Raw genomic sequence first — 9,992 nt, forward strand, 5'->3', positions numbered from 1 at the left:
ATAGCATTTTATCTTTTCTCTTATGTTCAATCAATCCACCAGTGATCATCACCATTACATTTTTTTTTACATGTACCCTAAGACCATTTTGTGTACCTCTGAGGGTAAGTGTACTACAGGTTGAGAAATGTTAATCTAAATAGATAGTACGTGGAGGTGAAAATATCTGGACTCTTAAACAGTTGTGTAAGAACATCTCACTCTCAAGCTCTTGCCTTTAGCCATGTCATTCTTGAAGTATGTGGTTTAGTGTTATCATGCCAAAAAATCATGTGATGTTTGTTGATTAGTGCAAGCCTATTTTTAGTTAAAGCCTGATTCACATTATTTAACATTAGCATTACAGCGTTTACCACATACATGTAACTATGATCAGTGGTCATTTTGACTGCTTGTTCTGAATAGAAAAAAAAGGCTTGCTCTTTGCTAATATCATAAAAAGTTACTGCTTATAATGATACTTTTGCTTGTTTAATAAGTAAATAAAGTAAATTGAGTAAACACATGCAACGAAAAACTAATTTAATGTAACAAAGAGCAAAATGAAATAAAGTGAGGAAATACGTATATTAATCGAAGGATGATTTAATATAACAGTGAGCTAAAAGAGAATAAAAATGACTAGATATTTTTTAATTTCTTATCATTTAATAAATTTTCTCATAAAAATTTTCAGTATTAAATATATTAAAAATTACACATAGTTTTGCAGTGCATACAGATTGCTAATTTTTTTATTTTACCTGTACAGGTTCCACAAACATATTTTTTACAGTATTCAAAGTTTTGTTGCCTCTGCATGCATTTATTTGGCATTATTTACAATTACGGGAAGGGTTGATTGCAAGTACCAATTCTTTTTTTTTTTTTTTTTTCTTTAAATACAGAAAGTTTGTGAATTTTGGATGAAATGTACATCTTTCGAAGCTCCTCAGCCATATTCAAAATAAAATCACGATGGCTGATATTCTTATATTCAGTTGTTTCCTTCTAAATTATCCATGCATTTATCACAGCCAAATCAAGAATATTAAAAAAAAAAAAAAAAAAAAAAAAAACTTGAACTGGCTAACAGCTGGATGAGGACTTCACTGAATATTTTCTGGCCATCGGGTCCAAAACATCAACTCCATATTTGTTCGACTTGTAAAAATTCACATCTTCCGGTGTATTTCTTTTCATCAGATGTGATTTCCAATGTTGGGTGCATGGTTCTCAGGAGCAGAACGTTCTTGTTTTTTGTTCCCTTGATAAAACATAAACATTATATTGTCAAGCTTAGCAGTCTCACTAGAACAAAGCTCATCTCTCGTATTTTTGAAAGAATAAAATACTTCTCTTTTTTAATAATTTATCGTGCCAATGCAGCATATCCCTGAAATCCCTTTTACTAATTTCAGCGGATTTTCACTGCACATCGGTAGCAAGCTGAAATTTAATGCTGAATATGTCCGACTTTTTAGGCATATACCGAATAAATCGGCATTGGGTTTTCATGGGAAATAATTGTTCATCCACTGTTATATTTTGGCCCGGTTTATAACATTTCAAGCAGTTTTCTATAAAAGCATTCCAGATATCTGAAATAAGGGCAAATGGATCAGTTTGCAGTCTTTGGGATCTTGTTCTAAACTTCTTACTTTCCTTTTCTGTTTTGTGAACAGGTTCTCCATCTGACACATCAGATTCACTCGTTTCAGTCAGAATGATTCAGTCCTCGTTGGATAACTTGGATGTAGTTTCGGAATGAAATTCTTCGTCAGGTTCAGTCGCTGAAGCAGAATTATCATCAGAAAGACTTTCAAAAACTTTCAGCAACCGTTCCTTTGTTAGACATTTTCTACCAATGCTTTTATACAATATGATAAATAGGTCAGAACAACAACTTATCCAAATGAAGTAAAGCACATTTATGTCTACTGAAAAATAAGCTTTCTAACACAAGGGAAATGCGCAGACATGTGGCGCAAAAAAAAATTCCAAACAGCTGTTTTTATTCCCCCTTCCTCCCTTCCCCACTCACTTCTGTGAAATATGCAATCTTCCTTACCAAAAATACACTTGTTTATCTATTAGCAAACCAGAAATAGTTAAAAAAGTTAAGAAATCCATAATTTTCTCAATGAAAAAAAAAATATCATGCAATATTCTAAATTTTCTAGAAATAGTCAAATATCAAAGTTATAAATAAAGAATTTAAAAACTTAACGTCCAATAAAAATGGAGATGTCAAAATGAGCGTTCTCAGAATTCTACTTTTAAATGATATCACTAAGTAATTACTATACTTACACTAAGTAAGCATTAACTATTTTTTTACTTTTCCATTAATTCAAAATAAACAACACTTTATATATTATGATATGCGGAGCAAAATCTTCTATGGATAAAATCATGGTTTTCTTGTGATATCTGATATATTGTTTTGTTTCAACCACTGTCTTTTTTTAGTAATATTAACATCAAAGTTCTTCTAATTAAAAAAGCGTTTTAAGAAAAATATCCTTTTATTATCTTAAAAGTAAAAGTATCTTTAAATGTAAAAGTGAAATCAGTACTCATTCCTGGTGGTTTTCAGTTATAAGTTCATGAGAAAATTTTCTTGTTCATTTTAAATGATTACTGCGTGTTTGCATAGAGCAAAGCCACTGTATTTTTTTATATTTTACATCTATATAATGCTAATAAGAAGGTGTGTATACATTTTGTTATTACTTTTGATAAAATTATTGTTATTAGTCATAGAAATATAAATTCTCGTTTAGCTTTATAAAACTAATTAAATATATATTAAAGCTTTAGGAAACGATATGCCATATATATTTTTTAATTAAATTCAAGGTCTGAGTTCTTACATCTTCAAATTAAAATGTTTTTATATCATAAAATGTCATAAATTTTATATCATAAAATGTCTTCATGTAAATATAAGAGTTAAAGAGCTCTACTTAGTATTAAAACTACTAATGATGAATTTGTGTCTGTGGTTGCAATAGTGGGTTTTAATCATTGGTAGTTCTAATGTTAAACGACATTTTGCACAATCATTTCTTCTAAAAGTAATGAAATCGGCATTTTTTACAATAATGAAGGAATTTCAACTCTGCTAAATTAAGGTTCTGGTTTTTTGATTTTGTAACCACAAAGTGATATGTAGACTACTCATTTCCAAAACATATTTTGAATAACTGTCTTCTAAAAAGTGTATTTTGTAATTTTTTGGCTCTTTGCAGCTGTAGTTATTGGTCCTGTAACTCAAAGAAATTTTCTTTCAAAGATGGGAATTGAAATACGTTTAGAGGTAAAACATTCTTGTTTATTATTATTAGTAGTCTTCTTATATAATCACAAGTAGTAATTCAGATAATTTTTCAAAATTTTTTCATTGCACTTTGTGGTTTTTAAATACTTGATTATTTTATATATTTTTCTATATTAATTGTTGCTAAAATTAATAGCTACTTATCAAATTATTAACATTTTTTGTTCAATAGATATGATCATTTGACATTCAATAGATATAATCCTTGATGGTATTAAAGTATATATCTTTTTTTTTTTTTTTTTTTTTTTAATTGAAAATTTTAAGTTCCTTGTGCACCACATAGTATTACACAAGGTATTACAGAGGTAAGTAAAAAAACAAACAAACAAATACAACAACACAACACAAAACAAAATAAACTTACAAATTCACAGATGACATGTAAGAGATAAAGTTACAGAAGAAAGAGAAAGTCATTTTATGTTGGACAAATACGTGAAGAGGTGGAGGAAATGTAATATTCACAGAGTTTAACTTAGAAATGGGTTCTTTTCGTCCTTCCTTGAGCTTTGAACAATAGAACAAAAAATTTTTGACATTTTGTACTCCCCCAAAACTGCATGAATAAATGATTCATCAACAGAATTGTCCTGCCAATCATTTGAATTATCAAACGATTGGCAGGACAAGGAAGATCTTCAAACAACACCTTGGTATCGAACATAAATTTGCTGATAGTATCTTTAAACTTTTTATCATTTAAAACATGAAGGTCAATCAGAGGAAATCCTGAAATTGCAAAACAGGCTTCATAGCTAATTGTTCTATAGCCACGCACAACTCTTAGTAAAATTCTTCTTTGAATTCTGCAAAGTATATGGGAATTAATATTTTCTAAAGCTGTTCCCACACTCTAGAAGCATAGTAAATAAAGGGGACAATACCCTGCTTATAAATCATATTAATAACATTAGATAAACCTACGTCTAGCAGCGTTAACCGGTTTTCTCATACGTTCGATTTCAGAAGTCCACCAAGGTACCTTATGAACTCTTGGCTTTTTTTAGAGAATCGCGACAAAATTTTCTAGTCGAGAGTTTAATGCATGCTTATCTGTACAGCACTCAATAAACTGCGACAACTCATCAATCGACTGCTTACATATATTGTAAAATATATTCCAGTTACCTTTCTTTACACTGAAGACAATCTTGATGTTTTTTCTGTCATAGAGATTGTTATTAAAAGCTACAGATTTCAAACTCAATCGTACAATGATCAGAAAGGGATTCATAATCTGGTTGACACCAATGCAAAATGTCTGCAAGATCCTACAACTGTAATGTCAATATAGCTTGAACCTTGAGTACTACAGAAAGTAGGACCACAGTCTTCGTTTATAATGAGCAGATTATTCATATTTAAAAATTCACAAAGTTTAACAGCTCGGGAATCTGAAACTGGACTAATTTGAGATTGCCAAATTTGAGATTTGCTGTTGGCATCCACAGCCCAGATCAAACTGTTACGATTTTTTAAAGCTAATGCTATGATTTTATGCAAATCCAAGTCGATATTTCAATTAGGTTCAAAATAATGGGGAAAAAAAAGATAAAATCATGAGTATTGAGAGTAACATAAGGAAACACCATATTATAATCAAGATTATTAATATCAAGCAGAGTATTCAGCTTTTGATTACTACAATAATAGTAGCTTTAATGGCATCACTATTAACATCAACGTAAACCTGGTAAGAGGAAGGCAAGTTGGGAAGAGAGCATTTATAAGAGTGAGGCTCCTGAACAAGAGTGATATCAATGTTAGAATTTTCCATATATTATCCATACAAAGTATATCTTGGAAGTATAATTTTGCTGTTACATTCATAAGAATTTTTAATCATTGGAGTGAATAACAAACTTACAAGGAAATTCAGATATAGTTCAGAGAAAAAAATTTCATTTGCTTTCTCTCTTGTTACCCCCAAAAATTATAGTAAATGCTTATGTACTTATAAAAAAATTATGTAGATGCTAAGTTTTGGTTACAGGCTAGCCATTGTAACATTCAGCTAGGCTACCTAAATAGACACACTCACCAAAAAAATATTAAATATTTTGATTTTTGTTTAAATGAGTTAGATTTATTGTCCTTGAGAAAGTTAGTATTATGTCTTCGTATTCAGTAAATGCTTAATTAATGCTATGTTATTCTGTTAAATCAGAGTCATTTGCTTCAGTTTCAAGTATAAGAGAGACAGCAGTTCAAATCACGTGTTAGAAATTTTAATCTTTTAAGCATATGTATACAAAATGGCTGTAAAGTAATAAAATTAAGTTATATTAAATTTTCTTTATATTTTAACAATTATTTTTATTGTAATTTTAATCTCCTTTCCTTTATGTATATTTAATTTTCTTTATCCTTTTTAACAGTAGTTTTCATTATGATTTTAATATTCTTTCCTTTAGACTAAATATACAGGGGTTGGACAAAAATATGGAAACACCTTTAAAAAAACATGTTTCTTTGCTTAATATGGTGTAGGAAACCCGTTGGCATCCAAAACAGCTTGCAGTCTTCTTGGAATGGATAAATACAGTTCCTGTATGTTTGCCAAGGGAATATTATACCATTCTTCCTGCAAAACGGTGGCGAGTTCAGATAACGATGTTGACGGTGGATAACGAGAACGCACTTTCCGTTCCAATGTAGACCACAAAGGTTCGATAATATTCAAGTCTGGTGACTGTGGTGGCCAGGGGAGATGGGACAACTCATCCTCGTGCTCAGAAAACCAGTCCTGGACAATGTGAGCGTTGTGAACAGGGGCTTTGTTGTCTTGGAAGACACCATCACCATCGGGGAACAAAGTTTGTACCATGGGATGAACTTGATCGGCCAAAATGTTCACATAAGTCTTGGCAGTCATGTGCTCTGACACAGTTATGATGGGGCTAGCAGAGAATCACGATATGGCTGCCCAAATCATAACAGAACCCCCGCCATGTTTCACTCTTGGCAACAAGCAGTCTGTATTATAGGCTTGAGATGGCGTTCTCCAGACGTAAACTCGGCCAGAAGTGGGAAACAATTTGAAAGAAGACTCATCAGACCATATTACTCACTTCCACTGCACTATAGTCCAGGCTTTATCACTTAAACACCACCTTTTTCTGTTACGGGCATTAGCATCACTGATGAGTGGCTTCTCAATTGCAGCACGGCCAGCAATGCCCTGTTTATGAAGCTCCCTTCTAATTGTTTTGGTACTCACAGGGTTCGGTAACACAACATTCATTTCAGCAGTAACTTGTGCAGCTGTGGTCTTCTTATTTTTCGTCACAATTGCCCTTAATGATCGTCTGTCACGATCACTCAGGATACACTTTCGTCCGCTCTGTGATTTAGCAAATGATGTTTTTCCGCTTTTCAAACATGCGGAATAAATCTTCGATACAGTACCTCTTGAAACACTAAACACCTCGGCTACCTTGCTTACGGAAGCACCTACCATACGTGCTCCAACAATTTGCCCACGTTTGAAGTCTGTTAACTCTGACATAATGCAATGACAACCTCACATAATAGTACTCCGACAAACAGCTGAACTGTTTAGCACATTTACGAAGTTGTATAGGTGGCATCAGTAGTCAAAAATGCCAGTGCCACCTACATATTTCATTAAAATCAATCTTTCTTTTCAAACATGCATTTCACAAGGTGTTTCCATATTTTTGTCCATCCACTGTATTTAATACATAAGATATTCAATGAACAATGAGACTTTAAAAAAGAGAGAGAGGTAAAAAAAATTTCAAGACTTTTTCTACAGTGGTCTTTTTAAAAGTAATGACCATTAATTGCAGTGCAGGCTGTAAATGTTTTTCCAATCATGAGTCAAATGTCATAAGCCATTTTTCAAGGTGCCTTTGATGACTGAATCTGCATATCTCATACGGATTGATGAATCATGCAGACATCTTCCATGTAGATATAACTTCATTGTTGAGGAGCAGAATCATATATACATATATGCAAAGCCAGATTTGCACAGTTTGGTGGCTGAGAATTACATTCCGTGTTAATTTTTGCTAGTTACACAGTCTTTATTATGCGAACCCAGGCATTGTCTTAATGAAGGAGCCATGAAGAAATATGCAGTTCTGGATATTTCCTTTGGAACTGATATCATAGTTTCATTAAAACTGACAGATAGTATTTACTTTATAACTTTTCTATTTGGAAGAACCGGTTTAAATGAAATTAATACACCTTAGCATCTTCCATCTCTTTTAATTGTCTTATCTTCTGATAAGTCTTGAATTATCAAAATATTGTCGAACCAGGTAGTGCATTCTCACCACATGTTTTCTGACTCATTTCTAATACTGTTTTATTTAGATGAAAGTAGAATTTCATGGCTTTATTGCTGGTTGGTAGTAACATTCATTTTAGGTAAACCAGAATAAGAAATATATTTACTTTCATTATTGTGATTCATGTAGAAATTCTGATATTGTATTACTAACCAATGATCTAACATGGACAACTTAAAGATATTTATAAAATGTAATTCCAGTTTATGTAGTTGCAATACAGTTCTAGTAAAAATACCAGTTTCATTTGTTATTGAATAGCTTTATACAGAATATTGTTTTCTTTTTAAATGTATGATACTATCCCCTCAAATATATATTTTGTAGCCCTTCTTCAAAAAATCTGCTAATTTTTACTATTTTAATTTTTCAAATTTAATTTATTTTACACATGCTGATATGTTAGTTCATCTTTTGAATACTATTAGGGGCTTTCAGAAATTTATTTTTAATGTAATTATTTAATTAATAGTTGTATTTAATTAATAAATGCTATATATATATCTGTATTTTAAGTCCTCCAACGTTTAAACCAAGCCTTAAAAAAATTTAAAAAAAGAAGCCTTGTTTAAGAACATCAAGGAATTTTTTTAATTTATTACTCTCAAATTTTCTACATGTTCAAATACAATATACTATTAATGTCAGTTTTTACTGCTAATTAAATTTTAAAAGCCCTTTCTACAAAAATCAGCAGATTGTATTACTCACTTCATAGGTTTCACAGATGATCCATTTCATTTACACAGCATTTTTTGGAGGGATCAAATAAAATGTTTTATAAAGGTGTGAATGCACCCTATAGGTTTAGTTTTGTAGAATGATTATTAATTCCTGTTTTGAAGTAAGAACTGCACCATTGAACTTATTTTATTGTAACCTTTTCTGGTTTGCTATAACAAGTTAATTGCCAAAAAAAATTGTTCGGTAAGGATTTGAATCCTGTTTTGGGCTAGATGGCACTATATGACTGTATTACTAAAACAAAATGATATGTTTTTGCAAACCAGAAATTCCATCTGCAGAAAAGTAAAGTATATTCAATTTTAAAAATATATATAATGATTGTTAAAAATATAAAGATATATTAAAAATATATATATGTATAATTACTCAAGTTAATATATAAAATGAAGTAGAATTAAAACTGATTTTACTTATTCCTGATTGGGTTTTCTCCTATCTCATTTTACTGTGAAAGTCAGTTGGTGTAACAGTGTTTTGCACAGCATGGTGTTCTCTAGAAATGCTTTATGAGCATTAACCAGTATATTAGTGTATTGTAAGCAAGGCATTTGTAATGTTTTCTACATTTTAAGTTCCTCCCTCTCAAAACACTGATTTTGTATAATACTCAATTTATTAATTTAAACACATTATTTTCTTTTTAATTTAAGTACTTTTTGTATTTCAATTGAATATTTCTTTTCTTATTTGATCAATATACAGATTCAAAAAACATGTAAACAGCTAGGCATTTAAAAATTTTCGTGCATGTGACTTTGCTTATGCACCCAGACAAAAAGTGTGACATGCAAAAGGTAGTATGATTACTTGAGTTATGTATTCATTAAGTTCTGCAGACAACAACACTTATATGAATCAAAGAGTAATATTTTTTCATGCTTTTATTTTTTCAAATTACTTTAAATATAAGGCCATTTCATTTGAACTGAGGTTTGTAATTTACAAATAAAAACTGATTTTATATTTTTTTATAAATTGTTCAATATGTATGATTTTTGTTTCGATTTTAATAAATTTATTTTTATCATTAGCAACTGATGCAAGGTGCTAGTGTGGAGAATCAAAACTCCTTGAAAAGTGGATGTGATATGTTAATTAATCCTGAACAAATGGGAGAAAGATTCAAATTTTTAGCATTATATCCTTTAGTATTGAAAGACTTTCTTTCTAGATATCCACCACCTGGATTTTAATATAGAAATAAAGTTATTAGTCTTATTTTTCTGCATAAGTTCATTGAAGTTATATTTCATACATTGGAAAACATACTCTTTAGCTGTTTGTAAGACTCTATTTGGATGATAAATGATTTTAGAAATAAATTAATAGGTATTTTAAGGAACACTGTGCGATATATTTTTTTCAGATTTTTCTAACTATTATGCACTTCCATTTAAGAACAGAACAGAGATTCTTCCATTAAATGAAAGCTTTTTTTTTTTTTTTTTTTTTTTTTTTTTGTTCGCAAATATGTATTGAAAGTGACTGACGTTAATCTATGTTAAAATATATGTGCAAATAAAAGTGTAATAAACTTATGCTGGTGGAGGAGAAGACATAGCATCTGACAAAGCTTTTATATGCTAGACTTTTTTCAT

At 30.6% G+C, this 9,992-nt stretch overlaps 1 protein-coding gene across 4 annotated transcripts in view; it reads left to right on the forward strand.

Annotated features, from left to right (window-relative positions):
- LOC118181232 (protein arginine methyltransferase NDUFAF7 homolog, mitochondrial) overlaps window positions 1-9,614 on the forward strand; it is a 43,881-nt gene extending 34,267 nt beyond the window's left edge. For all 4 annotated transcript variants that reach the window (XM_085811808.1, XM_035350326.2, XM_035350323.2 and 1 more), the window contains 2 exons: window positions 3,234-3,301; window positions 9,426-9,614. In XM_085811808.1, the coding sequence (XP_085667934.1) occupies window positions 3,234-3,301; window positions 9,426-9,587 (230 nt within the window). In that variant the 3' untranslated portion in view covers window positions 9,588-9,614. The remainder of the gene's footprint in view (window positions 1-3,233; window positions 3,302-9,425) is intronic.
- The last annotated feature ends 378 nt before the right edge of the window (window positions 9,615-9,992 follow it).

This window comes from Stegodyphus dumicola, chromosome 2 (genome assembly GCF_044657685.1).
Source record: "Stegodyphus dumicola isolate Sdum_Otavi_A_Nest chromosome 2, ASM4465768v1".
Lineage (NCBI taxonomy): Eukaryota > Metazoa > Arthropoda > Arachnida > Araneae > Eresidae > Stegodyphus > Stegodyphus dumicola.